General features: G+C 49.5%; 1 protein-coding gene across 1 annotated transcript in view; it reads left to right on the forward strand.

Annotated features, from left to right (window-relative positions):
• Positions 1-26,384, forward strand: part of LOC115168791 (plexin-B3) — a 153,982-nt gene that overhangs the window by 23,052 nt on the left and 104,546 nt on the right. The window contains exon 2 of the mRNA XM_029724347.1: positions 20,961-21,224. Coding sequence (XP_029580207.1) covers positions 20,976-21,224 — 249 coding nt within the window. The 5' untranslated portion in view covers positions 20,961-20,975. The remainder of the gene's footprint in view (positions 1-20,960; positions 21,225-26,384) is intronic.

A 26,384-nucleotide genomic window follows, 5' to 3' on the forward strand; every position in this document is an offset into this window, starting at 1 on the left:
GATGCCCCGCTTGACCAAAGCTCGCTCGGTCTGAGCGCAGAGAACGTGAAAAAAGTAGGCCCATAATGAAGCCTGGCCCTAAATTTCAGGTGCTTTTGGGGGACAGCGGAGGAACCGTTAGGGTTAGAAGCACAATTCGACCTCAGGAATGTTCCTGAGGTCCTCCCGATCTGTGCAAACCTTGACCATGTGGCATTAATCCTTAAACAGTGATAGACCATCACCAAATTGACATTCTGAAATCAACACCAACGAGCGATGGAGAGGAACCAGAATCACTGCCCGGCCATCCCGAGTTCATCGGGCCAGTCAATTTTGCATTTCTGCAGTATTTTTGAGCATGTCATATTCGTGATGCTAAATGCCCATTGAAACATATTGCAAATGGATAGTACGTTTGCAATAAGATTCAACATTGAAAAAACAACACCAAATGGACATGATGAAATCAACATAACGAGCGATCGAGAGGAACCACTTTCACTGCCTGGCCATCCCGAGTTCATCAGGCCAGTCAATTTTGCATTTCTGTAGTATTTTTGAGCATGTTAAATTCGTGATACTAAATGCCCATTGAAACATATTTCAAATGGACAGCCGTGCTCCTGGTGATTGGAATGCGTTACCAGGAGCGCATATTTTAAATGGTTTTTAATGCCTTTAGGAGGGTGCAAGGGGTCTACGGTTGGGTAGGGAGCACCCCCCACCCGTGCCCATTCAATAGGGGGCCCCTGGTCATTTTGGACGTTTTTAAAAAAATGGTTAAAAAACAACTGAATCCCACATCTCCCTCATCATACATGACAAATAGACCATCTAGGTTGATTCGTGGCTTAACATAGGGCTATATATCATTTGGGCAGTATAAATGCCATTTGGACATGGTTCACTGACTTTTGGGTTTGGAAACCAACTTCCTATGATTATACATGGAAAATGGACATTAACACCCTGATTTGGCACTTTCAATAGTTTCATATTGCATTTGGACATTTCTTATGGCATTTGGCAAAAAAAAAGAAGTGACTTTTGACTTCGACTTTTGACTTCCTATGATATTATATTGCAAATGGACAAAACATCCTGATTTGGCACGTTCAATACTTTCATATTGCATTTGGACATTTCTTATGGCATCTGGCAATGGTTCAAAGAATTTTGACTTCGACTTTTGACTTCCTATGAAATCATATTGCAAATGGACAAAACATATGCCTTATGGACAAGTAAAAAAAATGATGACAATAAAATATGACTAAAGTATGTTCATACAGTTCTTATACATGTATAATTGACAAGAAAAAATCTAAAGAATTTCAAAAACGGTCCAGAAAGGACTTTTTTAGGGGGTGATAAGTTTTCAATTTTTTTTTCAAATTTTCTAAATTTTACTCTTGGGTCTTGACTTGTGTTACATTTGCAATAAGAAAATTTAAAGTGGAGCGCGCTCGCCATCTATTGGATTTTTGCTGTGTGAAACTTGGCATTTGCCATATGGTATTTGCAATCAGTTTTGAATGAAACAACGTCCATTTGAGTGGTATTGTCCATCGTGTATATGTTTCGTATGGTGCCAATAAGATCCCATTCATTTTTGTCCATTTCAGGGGGGTGTTCCCTTACATGACTAAAACAGGAAGTTTCGCATCAAGGGCTGCGCCTGTTGACACACACACACACACACAAACACAAACACACACACACCCGTGCTCTGATGTGTTTTATCAGGTGTGTGTTGCTGTCTGGGACCAGCATCAAAACATCCCAATCACATTTGTGGGAAGACGACATGATCTTGTTTTCCCTCTCTAACACAAGGACTTTGTTGAGCCTCAGTCATCAGCCCCACCTGTCACTATAGGGTCTGCTGCTGCCTCAGCCCCACCTGTCACTATAGGGTCTGCTGCTGCCTCAGCCCCACCTGTCACTATAGGGTCTTCTGCTGCCTCAGCCCTCAGCCCCACCTGTCACTATAGGGTCTTCTGCTGCCTCAGCCCCACCTGTCACTATAGGGTCTTCTGCTGCTGCCTAAGCTCCACCTGTCACTATAGGGTCTTCTGCTACTGCTTCAGCCCCACCTGTCACTATAGGGTCTGCTGCTGCCTCAGCACTCAGCCCCACCTGTCACTATAGGGTCTTCTGCTGCTGCCTCAGCCCCACCTGTCACTATAGGGTCTTTTGCTGCCTCAGCCCCACCTGTCACTATAGGGTCTGCTGCTGCCTCAGCCCTCAGCCCCACCTGTCACTATAGGGTCTTCTACTGCTGCCTCAGCCCCACCTGTCACTATAGGGTCTTTTGCTGCCTCAGCCCCACCTGTCACTATAGGGTCTTCTGCTGCTGCCTCAGCCCCACATCTCACTATAGGGTCTGCTGCTGCCTCAGCCCTCAGCCCCACCTGTCACTATAGGGTCTTCTGCTGCTGCCTCAGCCCCACCTGTCACTATAGGGTCTTTTGCTGCCTCAGCCCCACCTGTCACTATAGGGTCTTCTGCTGCTGCCTCAGCCCCACCTGTAACTATAGGATCTGCTGCCTCAGCCCTCAGCCCCACCTGTCACTATAGGGTCTTCTGCTGCCTCAGCCCTCAGCCCCACCTGTCACTATAGGGTCTTTTGCTGCCTCAGCCCCACCTGTCACTATAGGGTCTTCTGCTGCTGCCTCAGCCCCACCTGTCACTATAGGGTCTTTTGCTGCCTCAGCCCCACCTGTCACTATAGGGTCTGCTGCTGCCTCAGCCCTCAGCCCCACCTGTCACTATAGGGTCTTCTACTGCTGCCTCAGCCCCACCTGTCACTATAGGGTCTTTTGCTGCCTCAGCCCCACATCTCACTATAGGGTCTGCTGCTGCCTCAGCCCTCAGCCCCACCTGTCACTATAGGGTCTTCTGCTGCTGCCTCAGCCCCACCTGTCACTATAGGGTCTTTTGCTGCCTCAGCCCCACCTGTCACTATAGGGTCTTCTGCTGCTGCCTCAGCCCCACCTGTAACTATAGGATCTGCTGCCTCAGCCCTCAGCCCCACCTGTCACTATAGGGTCTTCTGCTGCCTCAGCCCTCAGCCCCACCTGTCACTATAGGGTCTTTTGCTGCCTCAGCCCCACCTGTCACTATAGGGTCTTCTGCTGCTGCCTCAGCCCCACCTGTCACTATAGGGTCTTCTGCTGCCTCAGCCCCACCTGTCACTATAGGGTCTTCTGCTGCTGCCTCAGCCCCACCTGTCACCATAGGGTCTGCTGCTGCTGCCTCAGCCCCACCTGTCACTATAGGGTCTTCTGCTGCCTCAGCCCCACCTGTCATTATAGGGTCTGCTGCTGCCTCAGCCCCACCTGTCACTATAGGGTCTTCTGCTGCTGCCTCAGCCCCACCTGTCACTATAGGGTCTGCTGCTGCCTCAGCCCCACCTGTCACTATAGGGTCTTCTGCTGCCTCAGCCCTCAGCCCCACCTGTCACTATAGGGTCTTCTGCTGCCTCAGCCCCACCTGTCACTATAGGGTCTTCTGCTGCTGCCTCAGCTCCACCTGTCACTATAGGGTCTTCTGCTACTGCTTCAGCCCCACCTGTCACTATAGGGTCTGCTGCTGCCTCAGCACTCAGCCCCACCTGTCACTATAGGGTCTTCTGCTGCTGCCTCAGCCCCACCTGTCACTATAGGGTCTTTTGCTGCCTCAGCCCCACCTGTCACTATAGGGTCTGCTGCTGCCTCAGCCCTCAGCCCCACCTGTCACTATAGGGTCTTCTACTGCTGCCTCAGCCCCACCTGTCACTATAGGGTCTTTTGCTGCCTCAGCCCCACCTGTCACTATAGGGTCTTCTGCTGCTGCCTCAGCCCCACATCTCACTATAGGGTCTGCTGCTGCCTCAGCCCTCAGCCCCACCTGTCACTATAGGGTCTTCTGCTGCTGCCTCAGCCCCACCTGTCACTATAGGGTCTTTTGCTGCCTCAGCCCCACCTGTCACTATAGGGTCTTCTGCTGCTGCCTCAGCCCCACCTGTAACTATAGGATCTGCTGCCTCAGCCCTCAGCCCCACCTGTCACTATAGGGTCTTCTGCTGCCTCAGCCCTCAGCCCCACCTGTCACTATAGGGTCTTTTGCTGCCTCAGCCCCACCTGTTACTATAGGGTCTTCTGCTGCTGCCTCAGCCCCACCTGTCACTATAGGGTCTTTTGCTGCCTCAGCCCCACCTGTCACTATAGGGTCTGCTGCTGCCTCAGCCCTCAGCCCCACCTGTCACTATAGGGTCTTCTACTGCTGCCTCAGCCCCACCTGTCACTATAGGGTCTTTTGCTGCCTCAGCCCCACATCTCACTATAGGGTCTGCTGCTGCCTTAGCCCTCAGCCCCACCTGTCACTATAGGGTCTTCTGCTGCTGCCTCAGCCCCACCTGTCACTATAGGGTCTTTTGCTGCCTCAGCCCCACCTGTCACTATAGGGTCTTCTGCTGCTGCCTCAGCCCCACCTGTAACTATAGGATCTGCTGCCTCAGCCCTCAGCCCCACCTGTCACTATAGGGTCTTCTGCTGCCTCAGCCCTCAGCCCCACCTGTCACTATAGGGTCTTTTGCTGCCTCAGCCCCACCTGTCACTATAGGGTCTTCTGCTGCTGCCTCAGCCCCACCTGTCACTATAGGGTCTTCTGCTGCCTCAGCCCCACCTGTCACTATAGGGTCTTCTGCTGCTGCCTCAGCCCCACCTGTCACCATAGGGTCTGCTGCTGCTGCCTCAGCCCCACCTGTCACTATAGGGTCTTCTGCTGCCTCAGCCCCACCTGTCATTATAGGGTCTGCTGCTGCCTCAGCCCCACCTGTCACTATAGGGTCTTCTGCTGCTGCCTCAGCCCCACCTGTCACTATAGGGTCTTCTGCTGCCTCAGCCCCACCTGTAACTATAGGGTCTTCTGCTGCTGCCTCAGCCCCACCTGTCACCATAGGGTCTGCTGCTGCTGCCTCAGCCCCACCTGTCACTATAGGGTCTGCTGCTGCCTCAGCCCCACCTGTCACTATAGGGTCTGCTGCCTCAGCCCTCAGCCCCACCTGTCACTATAGGGTCTGCTGCTGCTGCCTCAGCCCCACCTGTCACTATAGGGTCTGCTGCTTCCTCAGCCCCACCTGTCACTATAGGGTCTGCTGCTGCTGCCTCAGCCCCACCTGTCACTATAGGGTCTGCTGCCTCAGCCCTCAGCCCCACCTGTCACTATAGGGTCTTTTGCTGCCTCAGCCCTCAGCCCCACCTGTCACTATAGGGTCTGCTGCTGCTGCCTCAGCCCCACCTGTCACTATAGGGTCTGCTGCTGCCTCAGCCCCACCTGTCACTATAGGGTCTTCTGCTGCTGCCTCAGCTCCACCTGTCACTATAGGGTCTTCTGCTACTGCCTCAGCCCCACCTGTCACTATAGGGTCTGCTGCTGCCTCAGCACTCAGCCCCACCTGTCACTATAGGGTCTTCTGCTGCTGCCTCAGCTCCACCTGTCACTATAGGGTCTTCTGCTGCTGCCTCAGCCCCACCTGTCACTATAGGGTCTGCTGCTGCCTCAGCCCCACCTGTCACTATATGGTCTGCTGCTGTCTCAGCCCCACCTGTCACTATAGGGTCTTCTGCTGCTGCCTCAGCCCCACCTGTCACTATATGGTCTGCTGCTGCCTCAGCCCCACCTGTCACTATAGGGTCTTTTGCTGCCTCAGCCCTCAGCCCCACCTGTCACTATAGGGTCTGCTGCTGCCTCAGCCCCACCTGTCACCATAGGGTCTCCTGCTGCCTCAGCCCCACCTGTCACCATAGGGTCTGCTGCTGCCTCAGCCCCACCTGTCACCATAGGGTCTGCTGCTGCTGCCTCAGCCCCACCTGTCATTATAGGGTCTGCTGCTGACTCAGCCCCACCTGTCACTATAGGGTCTTCTGCTGCTGCCTCAGCCCCACCTGTCACTATAGGGTCTTCTGCTGCCTCAGCCCCACCTGTCACTATAGGGTCTTCTGCTGCTGCCTCAGCCCCACCTGTCACCATAGGGTCTGCTGCTGCTGCCTCAGCCCCACCTGTCACTATAGGGTCTTCTGCTGCTGCCTCAGCCCCACCTGTCACTATAGGGTCTTCTGCTGCTGCCTCAGCCCCACCTGTCACTATAGGGTCTGCTGCTGCCTCAGCCCCACCTGTCACTATAGGGTCTGCTGCTGCTGCCTCAGCTCCACCTGTCACTATAGGGTCTGCTGCTGCCTCAGCCCCACCTGTCACTATAGGGTCTGCTGCTGCTGCCTCAGCTCCACCTGTCACTATAGGGTCTGCTGCTGCCTCAGCCCCACCTGTCACTATAGGGTCTGCTGCTGCCTCAGCCCTCAGCCCCAGCTGTCACTCTAGGGTCTGCTGCTGCCTCAGCCCCACCTGTCACTATAGGGTCTGCTGCTGCTGCCTCAGCCCCACCTGTCACTATAGGGTCTTCTGCTGCTGCCTCAGCCCCACCTGTCACTATAGGGTCTTTTGCTGCCTCAGCCCCACCTGTCACTATAGGGTCTTCTGCTGCTGCCTCAGCCCCACCTGTCACTATAGGGTATTTTGCTGCATCAGCCCTCAGCCCCAGATGTCACTCTATGGTCTGCTGCTGTCTCAGCCCCACCTGTCACTATAGGGTCTTCTGCTGCTGCCTCAGCCCCACCTGTCACTATAGGGTCTGCTGCTGCCTCAGCCCCACCTGTCACTATAGGGTCTGCTGCTGCTGCCTCAGCCCCACCTGTCACTATAGGGTCTTCTGCTGCTGCCTCAGCCCCACCTGTCACTATAGGGTCTGCTGATGCTGCCTCAGCTCCACCTGTCACTATAGGGTCTGCTGCTGCCTCAGCCCCGCCTGTCACTATAGGGTCTGCTGCTGCCTCAGCCCTCAGCCCCAGCTGTCACTCTAGGGTCTGCTGCTGCCTCAGCCCCACCTGTCACTATAGGGTCTGCTGCTGCTGCCTCAGCCCCACCTGTCACTATAGGGTCTTCTGCTGCTGCCTCAGCCCCACCTGTCACTATAGGGTCTTCTGCTGCTGCCTCAGCCCCACCTGTCACTATAGGGTCTTCTGCTGCTGCCTCAGCCCCACCTGTCACTATAGGGTCTTCTGCTGCTGCCTCAGCCCCACCTGTCACTATAGGGTCTGCTGCTGCCTCAGCCCTCAGCCCCACCTGTCACTATAGGGTCTGCTGCTGCCTCAGCCCTCGGCCCCACCTGTCACTATAGGGTCTTCTGCTGCTGCCTCAGCCCCACCTGTCACTATAGGGTCTTTTGCTGCCTCAGCCCCACATCTCACTATAGGGTCTGCTGCTGCCTCAGCCCTCAGCCCCACCTGTCACTATAGGGTCTTCTGCTGCCTCAGCCCTCAGCCCCACCTGTCACTATAGGGTCTGCTGCTGCCTCAGCCCCACCTGTCACTATAGGGTCTTCTGCTGCTGCCTCAGCCCCACCTGTCACTATAGGGTCTTCTGCTGCCTCAGCCCCACCTGTCACTATAGGGTCTTCTGCTGCTGCCTCAGCCCCACCTGTCACCATAGGGTCTGCTGCTGCTGCCTCAGCCCCACCTGTCACTATAGGGTCTTCTGCTGCTGCCTCAGCCCCACCTGTAACTATAGGATCTGCTGCCTCAGCCCTCAGCCCCACCTGTCACTATAGGGTCTTCTGCTGCCTCAGCCCTCAGCCCCACCTGTCACTATAGGGTCTTTTGCTGCCTCAGCCCCACCTGTCACTATAGGGTCTTCTGCTGCTGCCTCAGCCCCACCTGTCACTATAGGGTCTTTTGCTGCCTCAGCCCCACCTGTCACTATAGGGTCTGCTGCTGCCTCAGCCCTCAGCCCCACCTGTCACTATAGGGTCTTCTACTGCTGCCTCAGCCCCACCTGTCACTATAGGGTCTTTTGCTGCCTCAGCCCCACATCTCACTATAGGGTCTGCTGCTGCCTCAGCCCTCAGCCCCACCTGTCACTATAGGGTCTTCTGCTGCTGCCTCAGCCCCACCTGTCACTATAGGGTCTTTTGCTGCCTCAGCCCCACCTGTCACTATAGGGTCTTCTGCTGCTGCCTCAGCCCCACCTGTAACTATAGGATCTGCTGCCTCAGCCCTCAGCCCCACCTGTCACTATAGGGTCTTCTGCTGCCTCAGCCCTCAGCCCCACCTGTCACCATAGGGTCTTTTGCTGCCTCAGCCCCACCTGTCACTATAGGGTCTTCTGCTGCTGCCTCAGCCCCACCTGTCACTATAGGGTCTTCTGCTGCCTCAGCCCCACCTGTCACTATAGGGTCTTCTGCTGCTGCCTCAGCCCCACCTGTCACCATAGGGTCTGCTGCTGCTGCCTCAGCCCCACCTGTCACTATAGGGTCTTCTGCTGCTGCCTCAGCCCCACCTGTCACTATAGGGTCTTCTGCTGCTGCCTCAGCCCCACCTGTCATTATAGGGTCTGCTGCTGCCTCAGCCCCACCTGTCACTATAGGGTCTTCTGCTGCTGCCTCAGCCCCACCTGTCACTATAGGGTCTGCTGCTGCTGCCTCAGCCCCACCTGGCACTATAGGGTCTTCTGCTGCTGCCTCAGCCCCACCTGTCACTATAGGGTCTTCTGCTGCCTCAGCCCCACCTGTCATTATAGGGTCTGCTGCTGCCTCAGCCCCACCTGTCACTATAGGGTCTTCTGCTGCTGCCTCAGCCCCACCTGTCACTATAGGGTCTTCTGCTGCCTCAGCCCCACCTGTAACTATAGGGTCTTCTGCTGCTGCCTCAGCCCCACCTGTCTCCATAGGGTCTGCTGCTGCTGCCTCAGCCCCACCTGTCACTATAGGGTCTGCTGCTGCCTCAGCCCCACCTGTCACTATAGGGTCTGCTGCCTCAGCCCTCAGCCCCACCTGTCACCATAGGGTCTGCTGCTGCTGCCTCAGCCCCACCTGTCACTATAGGGTCTGCTGCTTCCTCAGCCCCACCTGTCACTATAGGGTCTGCTGCCTCAGCCCTCAGCCCCACCTGTCACTATAGGGTCTTTTGCTGCCTCAGCCCTCAGCCCCACCTGTCACTATAGGGTCTGCTGCTGCTGCCTCAGCCCCACCTGTCACTATAGGGTCTGCTGCTGCCTCAGCCCCACCTGTCACTATAGGGTCTTCTGCTGCTGCCTCAGCTCCACCTGTCACTATAGGGTCTTCTGCTACTGCCTCAGCCCCACCTGTCACTATAGGGTCTGCTGCTGCCTCAGCACTCAGCCCCACCTGTCACTATAGGGTCTTCTGCTGCTGCCTCAGCTCCACCTGTCACTATAGGGTCTTCTGCTGCTGCCTCAGCCCCACCTGTCACTATAGGGTCTGCTGCTGCCTCAGCCCCACCTGTCACTATATGGTCTGCTGCTGTCTCAGCCCCACCTGTCACTATAGGGTCTTCTGCTGCTGCCTCAGCCCCACCTGTCACTATATGGTCTGCTGCTGCCTCAGCCCCACCAGTCACTATAGGGTCTTTTGCTGCCTCAGCCCTCAGCCCCACCTGTCACTATAGGGTCTGCTGCTGCCTCAGCCCCACCTGTCACCATAGGGTCTCCTGCTGCCTCAGCCCCACCTGTCACCATAGGGTCTGCTGCTGCCTCAGCCCCACCTGTCACCATAGGGTCTGCTGCTGCTGCCTCATCCCCACCTGTCATTATAGGGTCTGCTGCTGACTCAGCCCCACCTGTCACTATAGGGTCTTCTGCTGCTGCCTCAGCCCCACCTGTCACTATAGGGTCTTCTGCTGCCTCAGCCCCACCTGTCACTATAGGGTCTTCTGCTGCTGCCTCAGCCCCACCTGTCACCATAGGGTCTGCTGCTGCTGCCTCAGCCCCACCTGTCACTATAGGGTCTTCTGCTGCTGCCTCAGCCCCACCTGTCACTATAGGGTCTTCTGCTGCTGCCTCAGCCCCACCTGTCACTATAGGGTCTGCTGCTGCCTCAGCCCCACCTGTCACTATAGGGTCTGCTGCTGCTGCCTCAGCTCCACCTGTCACTATAGGGTCTGCTGCTGCCTCAGCCCCACCTGTCACTATAGGGTCTGCTGCTGCTGCCTCAGCTCCAACTGTCACTATAGGGTCTGCTGCTGCCTCAGCCCCAGCTGTCACTCTAGGGTCTGCTGCTGCCTCAGCCCCACCTGTCACTATAGGGTCTGCTGCTGCTGCCTCAGCCCCACCTGTCACTATAGGGTCTTCTGCTGCTGCCTCAGCCCCACCTGTCACTATAGGGTCTTTTGCTGCCTCAGCCCCACCTGTCACTATATGGTCTTCTGCTGCTGCCTCAGCCCCACCTGTCACTATAGGGTATTTTGCTGCCTCAGCCCTCAGCCCCAGATGTCACTCTATGGTCTGCTGCTGCCTCAGCCCCACCTGTCACTATAGGGTCTTCTGCTGCTGCCTCAGCCCCACCTGTCACTATAGGGTCTGCTGCTGCCTCAGCCCCACCTGTCACTATAGGGTCTGCTGCTGCTGCCTCAGCCCCACCTGTCACTATAGGGTCTTCTGCTGCTGCCTCAGCTCCACCTGTCACTATAGGGTCTGCTGCTGCCTCAGCCCCACCTGTCACTATAGGGTCTGCTGCTGCTGCCTCAGCTCCACCTGTCACTATAGGGTCTGCTGCTGCCTCAGCCCCACCTGTCACTATAGGGTCTGCTGCTGCCTCAGCCCTCAGCCCCAGCTGTCACTATAGGGTCTGCTGCTGCCTCAGCCCCACCTGTCACTATAGGGTCTGCTGCTGCTGCCTCAGCCCCACCTGTCACTATAGGGTCTTCTGCTGCTGCCTCAGCCCCACCTGTCACTATAGGGTCTGCTGCTGCCTCAGCCCCACCTGTCACTATAGGGTCTGCTGCTGCTGCCTCAGCCCCACCTGTCACTATAGGGTCTTCTGCTGCTGCCTCAGCTCCACCTGTCACTATAGGGTCTGCTGCTGCCTCAGCCCCACCTGTCACTATAGGGTCTGCTGCCTCAGCCCTCAGCCCCACCTGTCACCATAGGGTCTGCTGCTGCTGCGTCAGCCCCACCTGTCACTATAGGGTCTGCTGCTTCCTCAGCCCCACCTGTCACTATAGGGTCTGCTGCTGCTGCCTCAGCCCCACCTGTCACTATAGGGTCTGCTGCCTCAGCCCTCAGCCCCACCTGTCACTATAGGGTCTTTTGCTGCCTCAGCCCTCAGCCCCACCTGTCACTATAGGGTCTGCTGCTGCTGCCTCAGCCCCACCTGTCACTATAGGGTCTGCTGCTGCCTCAGCCCCACCTGTCACTATAGGGTCTTCTGCTGCTGCCTCAGCTCCACCTGTCACTATAGGGTCTTCTGCTACTGCCTCAGCCCCACCTGTCACTATAGGGTCTGCTGCTGCCTCAGCACTCAGCCCCACCTGTCACTATAGGGTCTTCTGCTGCTGCCTCAGCTCCACCTGTCACTATAGGGTCTTCTGCTGCTGCCTCAGCCCCACCTGTCACTATAGGGTCTGCTGCTGCCTCAGCCCCACCTGTCACTATATGGTCTGCTGCTGTCTCAGCCCCACCTGTCACTATAGGGTCTTCTGCTGCTGCCTCAGCCCCACCTGTCACTATATGGTCTGCTGCTGCCTCAGCCCCACCTGTCACTATAGGGTCTTTTGCTGCCTCAGCCCTCAGCCCCACCTGTCACTATAGGGTCTGCTGCTGCCTCAGCCCCACCTGTCACCATAGGGTCTCCTGCTGCCTCAGCCCCACCTGTCACCATAGGGTCTTCTGCTGCTGCCTCAGCCCCACCTGTCACCATAGGGTCTGCTGCTGCTGCCTAAGCCCCACCTGTCACTATAGGGTCTTCTGCTGCTGCCTCAGCCCCACCTGTCACTATAGGGTCTGCTGCTGCCTCAGCCCCACCTGTCACTATAGGGTCTGCTGCTGCTGCCTCAGCTCCACCTGTCACTATAGGGTCTGCTGCTGCCTCAGCCCCACCTGTCACTATAGGGTCTGCTGCTGCTGCCTCAGCTCCACCTGTCACTATAGGGTCTGCTGCTGCCTCAGCCCCACCTGTCACTATAGGGTCTGCTGCTGCCTCAGCCCTCAGCCCCAGCTGTCACTCTAGGGTCTGCTGCTGCCTCAGCCCCACCTGTCACTATAGGGTCTGCTGCTGCTGCCTCAGCCCCACCTGTCACTATAGGGTCTTCTGCTGCTGCCTCAGCCCCACCTGTCACTATAGGGTCTTTTGCTGCCTCAGCCCCACCTGTCACTATATGGTCTTCTGCTGCTGCCTCAGCCCCACCTGTCACTATAGGGTATTTTGCTGCCTCAGCCCTCAGCCCCAGATGTCACTCTATGGTCTGCTGCTGCCTCAGCCCCACCTGTCACTATAGGGTCTTCTGCTGCTGCCTCAGCCCCACCTGTCACTATAGGGTCTGCTGCTGCTGCCTCAGCCCCACCTGTCACTATAGGGTCTTCTGCTGCTGCCTCAGCTCCACCTGTCACTATAGGGTCTGCTGCTGCCTCAGCCCCACCTGTCACTATAGGGTCTGCTGCTGCTGCCTCAGCTCCACCTGTCACTATAGGGTCTGCTGCTGCCTCAGCCCCACCTGTCACTATAGGGTCTGCTGCTGCCTCAGCCCTCAGCCCCAGCTGTCACTCTAGGGTCTGCTGCTGCCTCAGCCCCACCTGTCACTATAGGGTCTGCTGCTGCTGCCTCAGCCCCACCTGTCACTATAGGGTCTTCTGCTGCTGCCTCAGCCCCACCTGTCACTATAGGGTCTTTTGCTGCCTCAGCCCCACTTGTCACTATAGGGTCTGCTGCTGCCTCAGCCCCACCTGTCACTATAGGGTCTGCTGCTGCCTCAGCCCCACCTGTCACTATAGTGCCTTCCGCTGCTGCCTCAGCCCCACCTGTCACTATAGGGTCTGCTGCTGCCTCAGCCCCACCTGTCACTATAGGGTCTTCTGCTGCTGCCTCAGCCCCACCTGTCACTATAGGGTCTGCTACTGCTGCCTCAGCCCCACCTGTCACTATAGGGTCTTCTGCTGCCTCAGCCCTCAGCCCCACCTGTCACTATAGGGTCTGCTGCTGCCTCAGCCCCACCTGTCACTATAGGGTATTCTGCTGCCTCAGCCCTCGGCCCCACCTGTCACTATAGGGTCTGCTGCTGCCTCAGCCCCACCTGTCACTGTAGGGTCTGCTGCTGCCTCAGCCCCACCTGTCACTATAGGGTCTGCTGCTGCCTCAGCCCCACCTGTCACTATAGGGTCTTCTGCTGCCTCATCCCTCAGCCCCACCTGTCACTATAGGGTCTTCTGCTGCTGTCTCAGCCCCACCTGTCACTATAGGGTCTGCTGCTGCCTCAGCCCCACCTGTCACTATAGGGTCTTCTGCTGCTGCCTCAGCCCCACCTGTCACTATAGGGTATTCTGCTGCTGCCTCAGCCCCACCTGTCACTATAGGGTCTTCTGCTGCCTCAGCCCCACCTGTCACTATAGGGTCTTCTGCTGCCTCAGCCCCACCTGTCACTATAGGGTCTTCTGCTGCCTCAGCCCTCAGCCCCACCTGTCACTATAGGGTCTTCTGCTGCCTCAGCCCTCAGCCCCACCTGTCACTATAGGGTCTTCTGCTGGTGTCGTGTATGTGAAGGTGGGAGAGCTTTGAAGAACAAAAGTAGCTGCTTGAAGGGGGAAGTCAGGTTTTTTATGGTGAAGTGCCTTCAGAAAGTATTCATACCCCTTGACTTGTTACAGCCCGAATTCAAAATGGTTTAAAACAAAATGCCTCACCCGTCTACACATAACAACAAAGTGAACATTTTCTTTGAAATATTTAGCAATATTTTTGAAAATGAAATACAGAAATATCTCATTCAGATATTCCACAAATTAGCTTTTAACAAGGTACACCTGTTAATTGAAAAGCATTCCAGGTGACTACCTCATGAAGCTGGTTGAGAGAATGTCAAGAGTGTGCAAAGCTGTCCTCAAGGCAAAGGGTGGCTACTTTTTGAAGAATCTCAAATATAAAATATAATTTGATTTAACACTTTTTTGGTTACTACATGATTCCATACGTGTTATTTCATAGTTTTGATATCTTCACTATTATTTTACAATGTAAAAAATTAAGAGAAACCCTTGAATGAGAACGTGTGTCCAAACGTTGACTGGTACTGTACAGTCGTGTCCAAAAGTTTTGAGAATGACACAAATATTAATTTTCACAAAGTCTGCTGCCTCAGTTTGTATGATGGCAATTTGCATATACTGCAGAATGTTATGAAGAGTGATCAGATGAATTGCAATGAATTGCAAAGTCCCTCTTTGCCATGCAAATTAACTGAATCACCCAAAAAACATTTCCACTGCATTTCAGCCCTGCCACAAAAGGACCAGCTGACATGTCAGTGATTATGTCGTTAACGCAGGTGTGAGTGTTGACGAGGACAAGGCTGGTGATCACTCTGTCATGCTGATTGAGTTCAAATAACAGACTGGAAGCTTCAAAAGGAGGGTGGTGCTTGGAATCATTGTTCTTCCTCTGTCAACCATGGTTACCTGCAAGGAAACACGTGCCGTCATCATCGCTATGCACAAAAAAGGCTTCACAGGCAAGGATATTGCTGCAGTAAGATTGCACCTAAATCAAACATTAATCGGATCATCAAGAACTTCAAGGAGAGCGGTTAAATTGTTGTGAAGAAGGCTTCAGGGCGCCCAAGAAAGTCCAGCATGTGCCAGGACCGTCTCCTAAAGTTGATTCAGCTGTGGGATCGGGGCACCATCAATACAGAGCTTGCTCAGGAATGGCAGCAGGCAGGTGTGAGTGCATCTGCACGCACAGTGAGGCGAAGACTTTTGGAGGATGGCCTGGTGTCAAGGGCAGCAAAGAAGCCACTTCTCTCCAAGAAAAACATCAGGGACAGACTGATATTCTGCAAAACGTACAGGGATTGGACTGCTGAAGACTGGGGAAAAGTCATTTTCTCTGATGAATCCCCTTTCCGATTGTTTGGGGCATCCGGAAAAAATCTTGTCCGGAGAAGACAAGGTGAGCGCTACCATCAGTCCTGTGTCATGCCAACAGTAAAGCATCCTGAGACCATTCATGTGTGGGGTTGCTTCTCAGCCAAGGGAGTGGGCTCACTCACAATTTTGCCTAAGAACACAGCCATGAATAAAGAATGGTACCAACACATCCTCCAAGAGCAACTTCTCCCAACCATCCAGGAACAGTTTGGTGACAAACAATGCCTTTTCCAGCATGATGGTGCACCTTGCCATAAGGCAAAAGTGATAACTAAGTGGCTCGGGGAACAAAACATCGATATTTTGGGTCCATGGCCAGGAAACTCCCCAGACCTTAATCCCATTGAGAACTTGTGGTCAATCCTCAAGAGGCGGGTGGACAAACAAAACCCAACAAATTCTCACAAACTCCAAGCACTGATTATGCAAGAATGGGGTGCCATCAGTCAGGATGTGGCCCAGAAGTTAATTGACAGCATGCCAGGGCGGATTGCAGAGGTCTTGAAAAAGAAGGGTCAACACTGCAAATATTGACTCTTTGCATCAACTTCATATAATTGACAATAAAAGCCTTTGACACTTATGAAATGCTTGTAATTATACTTCAGTATTCCATAGTAACATCTGACAAAAATATCTAAAGACACTGAAGCAGCAAACTTTGTGGAAATTAATATTTGTGTCATTCTCAAAACTTTTGGCCACGACTTTAGATGGGGGAGAAAAAAATATATTTTTACTTTGTCATTATCTTGTATTGTGTGTGGATGGGGGAGAAAAAAATATATTTCATCCATCTTGTATTCAGGCTGCAACACAACAAAATGTGGAATAAGCCAAGGGGTATGAATACTTTCTGAAGGTACTGTATATGGATGTGTATAGTGTATATTGATGTGTATATTGATGTGTATTGTTTTAATTTACAATTTTTTAATTATTTAGTTAACCTTTATTTAACTAGGCAAGTCAGTTAAGAACAAATTCTTCTTAGACATGGAATCACTGGTCACTTTAATAATGGAACACTGGTACTTTAATAATGGAATCACTAGTCACTTTAATAATGGAACACTGGTCACTTTAATAATGGAACACTGGTCACTTTAATAATGGAATCACTAGTTACCTTAATAATGGAATCACTGGTCACTTTAATAATGGAATCACTAGTTACCTTATTAATGGAACACTGGTCACTTTAATAATGGAACACTGGTCACTTTAATAATGGAACACTGGTCACTTTAAAAATGGAATCACTAGTTACCTTAATAATGGAATCACTGGTCACTTTAATAATGGAATCACTGGTCACTTTAATAATGGAATCACTAGTTACCTTATTAATGGAACACTGGTCACTTTAATAATGGAATCACTGGTCACTTTAATAATGGAATCACTAGTTACCTTATTAATGGAACACTGGTCACTTTAATAATGGAACACTGGTCACTTTAATAATGGAACACTGGTCACTTTAATAATGGAACACTGGTCACTTTAATAATGGAACACTGGTCACTTTAATAATGGAACACTGGTCACTTTAATAATGGAAACACTGGTCACTTTAATAATGGAATCACTGGTCACTTTAATAATGGAACACTGGTCACTTTAATAATGGAACACTGGTCACTTTAATAATGGAACACTGGTCCCTTTAATAATGGAACACTGGTCACTTTAATAATGGAACACTGGTCCCTTTAATAATGGAACACTGGTCCCTTTAATAATGGAAACACTGGTCACTTTAATAATGGAATCACTGGTCACTTTAATAATGTTTATATAATGCTTTACTCATTTCATATGTGTGTATATACTGTGTTCTACTTAAGCAATAAGGCACCTCGGGGGTTTGTGGAATATGGCCAATATACCACGGCTAAGGACTGTTCTTAAACACGAAGCAACGCAGAGTATCTCGATACCGCCCTTAGCCGTGGTATATTGGCAAAATACCACAAACCCACAGAGGAGCCTTATTGCTATTATAAACTGGTTGCCAACGTAATTAGAGCAGTAAATGGTATGTCAGCCAATCAGCATTCAGGGCTCGAACCACCCAGTTTATAATGTCTTTTAGTCAACGCCACTCCGACATTGCTCATCCTTATATTTATATACAGTGGGGGAAAAAAGTATTTAGTCAGCCACCAATTGTGCAAGTTCTCCCACTTAAAAAGATGAGAGGCCTGTAATTTTCATCATAGGTACACGTCAACTATGACAGACAAAATGAGGAAAAAAAATCCAGAAAATCACATTGTAGGATTTTTTATGAATTTATTTGCAAATTATGGTGGAAAATAAGTATTTGGTCACCGACAAACAAGCAAGATTTCTGGCTCTCACAGACCTGTAACTTCTTCTTTAAGAGGCTCCTCTGTCCTCCACTCGTTACCTGTATTAATGGCACCTGTTTGAACTTGTTATCAGTTTAAAAGACACCTGTCCACAACCTCAAACAGTCACACTCCAAACTCCACTATGGCCAAGACCAAAGAGCTGTCAAAGGACACCAGAAACAAAATTGTAGACCTGCACCAGGCTGGGAAGACTGAATCTGCAATAGGTGGGCAGCTTGGTTTGAAGAAATCAACTGTGGGAGCAATTATTAGGAAATGGAAGACATACAAGACCACTGATAATCTACCTCGATCTGGGGCTCCACGCAAGATCTCACCCCGTGGGGTCAAAATTATCACAAGAACGGTGAGCAAAAATCCCAGAACCACACGGGGGGACCTAGTGAATGACCTGCACAGAGTTGGGACCAAAGTAACAAAGCCTACCATCAGTAACGCACTACGCCGCCAGGGACTCAAATCCTGCAGTGCCAGACGTGTCCCCCTGCTTAAGCCAGTACATGCCCAGGCCCGTCTGAAGTTTGCTAAAGAGCATTTGGATGATCCAGAAGAGGATTGGGAGAATGTCATATGGTCAGATGAAACCAAAATAGAACTTTTTGGTAAAAACTCAACTCGTCGTGTTTGGAGGACAAAGAATGCTGAGTTGCATCCAAAGAACACCATACCTACTGTGAAGCATGGGGGTGGAAACATCATGCTTTGTGGCTGTTTTTCTGCAAAGGGACCAGGACGACTGATCCGTGTAAAGGAAAGAATGAATGGGGCCATGTATCGTGAGATTTTGAGTGAAAACCTCCTTCCATCAGCAAGGGCATTGAAGATGAAACATGGCTGGGTCTTTCAGCATGACAATGATCCCAAACACACCGCCCGGGCAACAAAGGAGTGGCTTCGTAAGAAGCATTTCAAGGTCCTGGAGTGGCCTAGCCAGTCTCCAGATCTCAACCCCATAGAAAATCTTTGGAGGGAGCTGAAAGTCAGTGTTGCCCAGCGACAGCCCCAAAACATCACTGCTCTAGAGGAGATCTGCATGGCGGAATGGGCCAAAATACCAGCAACAGTGTGTGAAAACCTTGTCTTCACCTGTGTCATTGCCAACAAAGGGTATATAACAAAGTATTGAGATAAGTATTTGGTCAATAACAAAAGTCTATTTTTCACCATAATTTGCAAATAAATTCATTAAAAATCCTACAATGGGATTTTCTGGATTTCTTTTTTTTACAGGCCTCTCTCATCTTTTTAAGTGGGAGAACTTGCACAATTGGTGGCTGACTAAATACTTTTTTCCCCCACTGTATATAAATATTAGGATGAGCAATGTCGGAGTGGCGTTGACTAAAAGACATTATAAACTGGGTGGTTCGAGCCCTGAATGCTGATTGGCTGACATACCATTTACTGCTCTAATTACGTTGGTAACCAGTTTATAATAGCAATAAGGCTCCTCTGAGGGTCTCTCCAGGAACAGGGTTGGAGTGTAAACCTCCAGGAGGGTCTCTCTCCAGGAACAGGGTTGGAGTTAAAACCTACAGGAGGGTATCGCTCCAGGAACAGGGTTGGAGTTAAAACCTCCAGGAGGGTCTCTCTCCAGGAACAGGGTTGGAGTTAAAACCTACAGGAGGGTCTCTCTCCAGGAACAGGGTTGGAGTTAAAACCTACAGGAGGGTATCTCTCCAGGAACAGGGTTGGAGTTAAAACCTTCAGGAGGGTATCTCTCCAGGAACAGGGTTGGAGTTAAAACCTACAGGAGGGTATCTCTCCAGGAGAGTGTATCTCTCCAGGAACAGGGTTGGAGTTAAAACCTCCAGGAGGGTTTCTCTCCAGGAACAGGGTTGGAGTTAAAACCTCCAGCAGGGTATCTCTCCAGGAACAGGGTTGGAGTTAAAACCTACAGGAGGGTATCTCTCCAGGAGAGGGTATCTCTCCAGGAACAGGGTTGGAGTTAAAACCTCCAGGAGGGTATCTCTCCAGGAACAGGGTTGGAGTTAAAACCTACAGGAGGGTCTCTCCAGGAACAGGGTTGGAGTTAAAACCTACAGGAGGGTCTCTCTCCAGGAACAGGGTTGGAGTGTAAACCTCCAGGAGGGTATCTCTCCAGGAACAGGGTTGGAGTTAAAACCTCCAGGAGGGTCTCTCTCCAGGAACAGGGTTGGAGTTAAAACCTACAGGAGGGTCTCTCTCCAGGAACAGGGTTGGAGTTAAAACCTACAGGAGGGTATCTCTCCAGGAACAGGGTTGGAGTTAAAACCTACAGGAGGGTATCTCTCCAGGAACAGGGTTGGAGTTAAAACCTCCAGGAGGGTATCTCTCCAGGAACAGGGTTGGAGTTATAACCTAGTTAGGATATAGTAGGTAAGAGTCTGAGGTGAATCTAACTATCTCCTCTTACTGTTTGTCCTCTTCTTCCTCTCCTTCTTCTTCCTCTCCTCCTCCTTCCTCTCCTCCTTCTTCCTCTCCTTCTCCTTCCTCTCCTCCTTCTTCCTCTCCTTCTCCTTCCTCTCCTTCTCCTTCCTCTCCTCCTCCTTCCTCTCCTTCTCCTTCCTCTCCTCCTTCTTCCTCTCCTCCTTCTCCTTCCTCTCCTCCTTCTCCTTCCTCTCCTCCTTCTTCATCTCCTCCTTCTTCCTCTCCTCCTTCTTCCTCTCCTCCTCCTTCCTCTCCTCCTTCTTCCTCTCCTCTTCTTCCTCTCCTCCTTCTCCTTCCTCTCCTCCTTCTTCCTCTCCTCCTTCTTCCTCTCCTCCTTCTTCCTCTCCTCCTTCTTCCTCTCCTTCCTCTCCTCCTCCTTCCTCTCCTCCTTCTTCCTCTCCTTCTCCTTCCTCTCCTCCTCCTTCCTCTCCTCCTTCTTCCTCTCCTTCCTCTCCTTCTCCTTCCTCTCCTCCTTCTTCCTCTCCTCCTTCTTCCTCTCCTCCTTTTTCCTCTCCTCCTTCTCCTTCCTCTCCTCTTCTTCCTCTCCTCCTTCTCCTTCCTCTCCTCCTTCTTCCTCTCCTCCTCCTTCCTCTCCTCCTTCTTCCTCTCCTCCTTTTTCCTCTCCTCCTTCTCCTTCCTCTCCTCCTTCTTCCTCTCCTCCTTTTTCCTCTCCTCCTTCTCCTTCCTCTCCTTCTCCTTCCTCTCCTTCTCCTTCCACTCCTCCTCCTTCCTCTCCTCTTCTTCCTCTCCTCCTTCTTCCTCTCCTCCTTCTTCCTCTCCTTCTCCTTCCTCTCCTCCTTCTTCCTCTCCTCTTCTTCCTCTCCTCCTTCTCCTTCCTCTCCTTCCTCTCCTCCTTCTTCCTCTCCTCCTTCTTCCTCTCCTCCTTCTTCCTCTCCTTCTCCTTCCTCTCCTCCTTCTTCCTCTCCTCCTCCTTCCTCTCCTCCTTCTTCCTCTCCTTCTCCTTCCTCTCCTCCTTCTTCCTCTCCTCCTCCTTCCTCTCCTCCTTCTTCCTCTCCTCCTTCTTCCTCTCCTCCTTCTTCCTCTCCTCCTTCTTCCTCTCCTTCTCCTTCCTCTCCTCCTTCTTCCTCTCCTCCTTCTTCCTCTCCTCCTTTTTCCTCTCCTCCTTCTTCCTCTCCTCCTCCTTCCTCTCCTCCTTCTTCCTCTCCTCCTTCTTCCTCTCCTCCTCCTTCCTCTCCTCCTTCTTCCTCTCCTCTCCAGCAGGTAATTGGTGCCATGCCAGCCACTTCTCCCCTTCTGCTCCCCCTTGCCACCTGGTGGTGTCTGGTACTGTTGCTGCCCCCACAGGCCCTGACCCAGCTCCAGCCGGACCCTAACCCAGAGAAGGCCTCTCACGCTGGGCAGGCCTTCCCTCACGTCTCCCTGGATGGATCTCCCCTCAGCCACCTCCTCCTGGACTCCAGGTCTGGTCAGTTGTACGTGGGGGCAGTCAATCATCTCTACCACCTGTCCCCTGACCTCCAGGTAATAATGTTTGTAATCACTTGTACAGTCCATAGCTCTCTATTGGCCATTTTCCCAGACACAGATTAGTCCTGGAACAAAACGCCTTTTCGATGGAGATTCTCCACGGAGCTTTCTTTTTAGACCAGGACCAGGCTTAATCGTTGTCCGGGAAACCGCTCCTACTGTATATGTTGTCAGTTTCTTTATGTCCCAAAATGGCCCCCGATCCCCTCTATAGTGTCCACTATATAGTGTTCCCTATCCCCTATACAGTGTCCCCTATATAGTGTTCCCAACCAATATAGTGTTCCCTGTTCCCTATATAGTGTTCCCTATATAGTGTTCCCTATTCCCTATATAGTGTTCCCTATATAGTGTTCCCTATTCCCTATATAGTGTTCCCTATATAGTGTTCCCTATATAGTGTTCCCTATATAGTGTTCCCTATTCCCTATATAGTGTTCCCTATATAGTGTTCCCTATTCCCTATATAGTGTTCCCTATTCCCTATATAGTGTTCCCTATATAGTGTTCCCTATTCCCTATATAGTGTTCCCTATATAGTGTTCCCTATTCCCTATATAGTGTTCCCTATTCCCTATATAGTGTTCCCTATATAGTGTTCCCTGTTCCCTATATAGTGTTCCCTATATAGTGTTCCCTATTCCCTATATAGTGTTCCCTATATAGTGTTCCCTATTCCCTATATAGTGTTCCCTATTCCCTATATAGTGTTCCCTATTCCCTATATAGTGTTCCCTATATAGTGTTCCCTATTCCCTATATAGTGTTCCCTATTCCCTATATAGTGTTCCCTATATAGTGTCCCCTATCCCCTATATAGTGTTCCCTATATAGTGTTCCCTATATAGTGTTCCCTATATAGTGTGCCCTATATAGTGTCCCCTATTCCCTATATAGTGTTCCCTATATAGTGTTCCCTGTTCCCTATATAGTGGTCCCTGTATAGTGTTCCCTATTCCCTATATAGTGTTCCCTATATAGTGTTCCCTGTTCACTATATAGTGTTCCCTATATAGTGTTCCCTATTCCCTATTTAGTGTTCCCTATATAGTGTTCCCTATATAGCGTGCCCTATATAGTGTCCCCTATCCCCTATATAGTGTTCCCTATCCCCTATATAGTGTTCCCTATTCCCTATATAGTGTTCCCTAAATAGTGTTCCCTATATAGTGTCCCCTATCCCCTATATAGTGTTCCCTATATAGTGTTCCCTGTATAGTGTCCCCTATCCCCTATATAGTGTTCCCTATATAGTGTTCCCTATATAGTGTTCCCTATATAGTGTTCCCTATATAGTGTTCCCTGTATAGTGTCCCCTATTCCCTATATAGTGTTCCCTATTCCCTATATAGTGTTCCCTATTCCCTATATAGTATTCCCTATATAGTGTTCCCTATATAGTGTTCCCTATATAGTGTTCCCTATATAGTATTCCCTATATAGTGTTCCCTATATAGTGTTCCCTATTCCCTATATAGTGTTCCCTATATAGTGTTCCCTATTCCCTATATAGTGTTCCCTATATAGTGTTCCCTATTCCCTATATAGTGTTCCCTGTTCCCTATATAGTATTCCCTATATAGTGTTCCCTATTCCCTATATAGTATTCCCTATATAGTGTTCCCTATATAGTGTTCCCTATATAGTGTTCCCTATATAGTATTCCCTATATAGTGTTCCCTATATAGTGTTCCCTATTCCCTATATAGTGTTCCCTATATAGTGTTCCCTATTCCCTATATAGTGTTCCCTATATAGTGTTCCCTATTCCCTATATAGTGTTCCCTATATAGTGTTCCCTATATAGTGTTCCCTATTCCCTATATAGGGTTCCCTATTCCCTATATAGTGTTCCCTATATAGTATTCCCTATATAGTGTTCCCTATTCCCTATATAGTGTTCCCTATTCCCTATATAGTGTTCCCTATATAGTGTCCCCTATCCCCTATATAGTGTTCCCTATATAGTGTTCCCTATATAGTGTTCCCTATTCCCTATATAGTGTTCCCTGTTCCCTATATAGTGTTCCCTGTATAGTGTTCCCTATTCCCTATATAGTGTTCCCTGTTCCCTATATAGTATTCCCTATATAGTGTTCCCTATTCCCTATATAGTGTTCCCTATATACTGTTCCCTATTCCCTATATAGTGTTCCCTATTCCCTATATAGTGTTCCCTATATACTGTTCCCTATTCCCTATATAGTGTTCCCTATTCCCTATATAGTGTTCCCTATATAGTGTTCCCTATTTCCTATATAGTGTTCCCTATATAGTGTTCCCTGTTCCCTATATAGTGTTCCCTATATAGTGTTCCCTATTCCCTACATAGTGTTCCCTATATAGTGTTCCCTGTTCCCTACATAGTGTTCCCTATATAGTATTCCCTATATAGTGTTCCCTATTCCCTATATAGTGTTCCCTATTCCCTATATAGTGTTCCCTATTCCCTATATAGTGTTCCCTATATAGTGTTCCCTATATAGTGTTCCCTATTCCCTATATAGTGTTCCCTATTCCCTATATAGTATTCCCTATATAGTGTTCCCTATTCCCTATATAGTGTTCCCTATATACTGTTCCCTATTCCCTATATAGTGTTCCCTATTCCCTATATAGTGTTCCCTATATAGTGTTCCCTATTTCCTATATAGTATTCCCTATATAGTGTTCCCTATTCCCTATATAGTATTCCCTATATAGTGTTCCCTATATATAGTGTTCCCTATTCCCTATATAGTGTTCCCTATATAGTATTCCCTATATAGTGTTCCCTATATAGTATTCCCTATATAGTGTTCCCTATTCCCTATATAGTGTTCCCTATTCCCTATATAGTGTTCCCTATTCCCTATATAGTGTTCCCTGTTCCCTATATAGTGTTCCCTATTCCCTATATATTGTTCCCTGTTCCCTATATAGTGTTCCCTATTCCCTATATAGTGTTCCCTATTCCCTATATAGTATTCCCTATATAGTGTTCCCTATTCCCTATATAGTGTTCCCTATATACTGTTCCCTATTCCCTATATACTGTTCCCTATTCCCTATATAGTGTTCCCTATTCCCTATATAGTGTTCCCTATATAGTGTTCCCTATTCCCTATATAGTATTCCCTATATACTGTTCCCTATTCCCTACATAGTGTTCCCTATATAGTATTCCCTATATAGTGTTCCCTGTTCCCTATATAGTGTTCCCTATATAGTGTTCCTTATTCCCTATATAGTGTTCCCTATATAGTGTTCCCTGTTCCCTATATAGTGTTCCCTATATAGTGTTCCCTATATAGTGTTCCCTATATAGTGTTCCCTGTTCCCTATATAGTATTCCCTATATAGTGTTCCCTATTCCCTATATAGTGTTCCCTATATAGTGTTCCCTATTCCCTATATAGTGTTCCCTATTCCCTATATAGTATTCCCTATATAGTATTCCCTATATAGTGTTCCCTATTCCCTATATAGTATTCCCTATATAGTGTTCCCTATATAGTGTTCCCTATTCCCTATATAGTGTTCCCTATTCCCTATATAGTGTTCCCTATTCCCTATATAGTGTTCCCTATTCCCCATATAGTGTTCCCTATATAGTGTTCCCTATATAGTGTTCCCTATTCCCTATATAGTGTTCCCTATATAGTGTTCCCTGTTCCCTATATAGTATTCCCTATATAGTGTTCCCTATTCCCTATATAGTATTCCCTATATAGTGTTCCCTATTCCCTATATAGTGTTCCCTATATAGTGTTCCTTGTTCCCTATATAGTATTCCCTATATAGTGTTCCCTATTCCCTGTATAGTGTTCCCTATATAGTGTTCCCTATTCCCTATATAGTGTTCCCTATATAGTGTTCCCTATTCCCTATATAGTGTTCCCTATATAGTGTTCCCTATTCTCTATATAGTATTCCCTATATAGTGTTCCCTATATAGTGTTCCCTATTCCCTATATATTTTTCCCTATATACTGTTCCCTATTCCCTATATACTGTTCCCTATTCCCTATATAGTGTTCCCTATTCCCTGTATAGTGTTCCCTATATAGTGTTCCCTATTCCCTATATAGTGTTCCCTATTCCCTATATAGTGTTCCCTATATAGTGTTCCCTGTTCCCTATATAGTGTTCCCTGTTCCCTATATAGTGTTCCCTGTTCCCTATATAGTATTCCCTATATAGTGTTCCCTATTCCCTATATAGTGTTCCCTATATATTGTTCCCTGTTCCCTATATAGTGTTCCCTGTTCCCTATATAGTGTTCCCTATTCCCTATATAGTGTTCCCTATATACTGTTCCCTATTCCCTATATAGTGTTCCCTATTCCCTATATAGTGTTCCCTATATAGTATTCCCTATATAGTGTTCCCTATATAGTGTTCCCTGTTCCCTATATAGTGTTCCCTGTTCCCTATATAGTATTCCCTATATAGTGTTCCCTATTCCCTATATAGTGTTCCCTATATAGTGTTCCCTATTCCCTCTATAGTGTTCCCTATTCCCTATATAGTATTCCCTATATAGTGTTCCCTATTCCCTATATAGTGTTCCCTGTTCCCTATATAGTATTCCCTATATAGTGTTCCCTATTCCCTATATAGTATTCCCTATATAGTGTTCCCTATTCCCTATATAGTGTTCCCTATATAGTGTTCCCTATTCCCTATATAGTGTTCCCTGTTCCCTATATAGTATTCCCTATATAGTGTTCCCTATTCCCTATATAGTGTTCCCTATATAGTGTTCCCTATATAGTGTTCCCTGTTCCCTATATAGTGTTCCCTATATAGTGTTCCCTATTCCCTATATAGTGTTCCCTATATAGTGTTCCCTATTTCCTATATAGTGTTCCCTATATAGTGTTCCCTGTTCCCTATATAGTGTTCCCTATATAGTGTTCCCTATTCCCTATATAGTGTTCCCTATATAGTGTTCCCTGTTCCCTATATAGTGTTCCCTATTCCCTATATAGTGTTCCCTATATAGTGTTCCCTATTTCCTATATAGTGTTCCCTATATAGTGTTCCCTGTTCCCTATATAGTGTTCCCTATATAGTATTCCCTATATAGTGTCCCTTATTCCCTATATAGTGTTCCCTATATAGTGTTCCCTATTTCCTATATAGTGTTCCATATATAGTATTCCCTATATA

Source organism: Salmo trutta, chromosome 30 (assembly GCF_901001165.1).
Source record: "Salmo trutta chromosome 30, fSalTru1.1, whole genome shotgun sequence".
NCBI lineage: Eukaryota > Metazoa > Chordata > Actinopteri > Salmoniformes > Salmonidae > Salmo > Salmo trutta.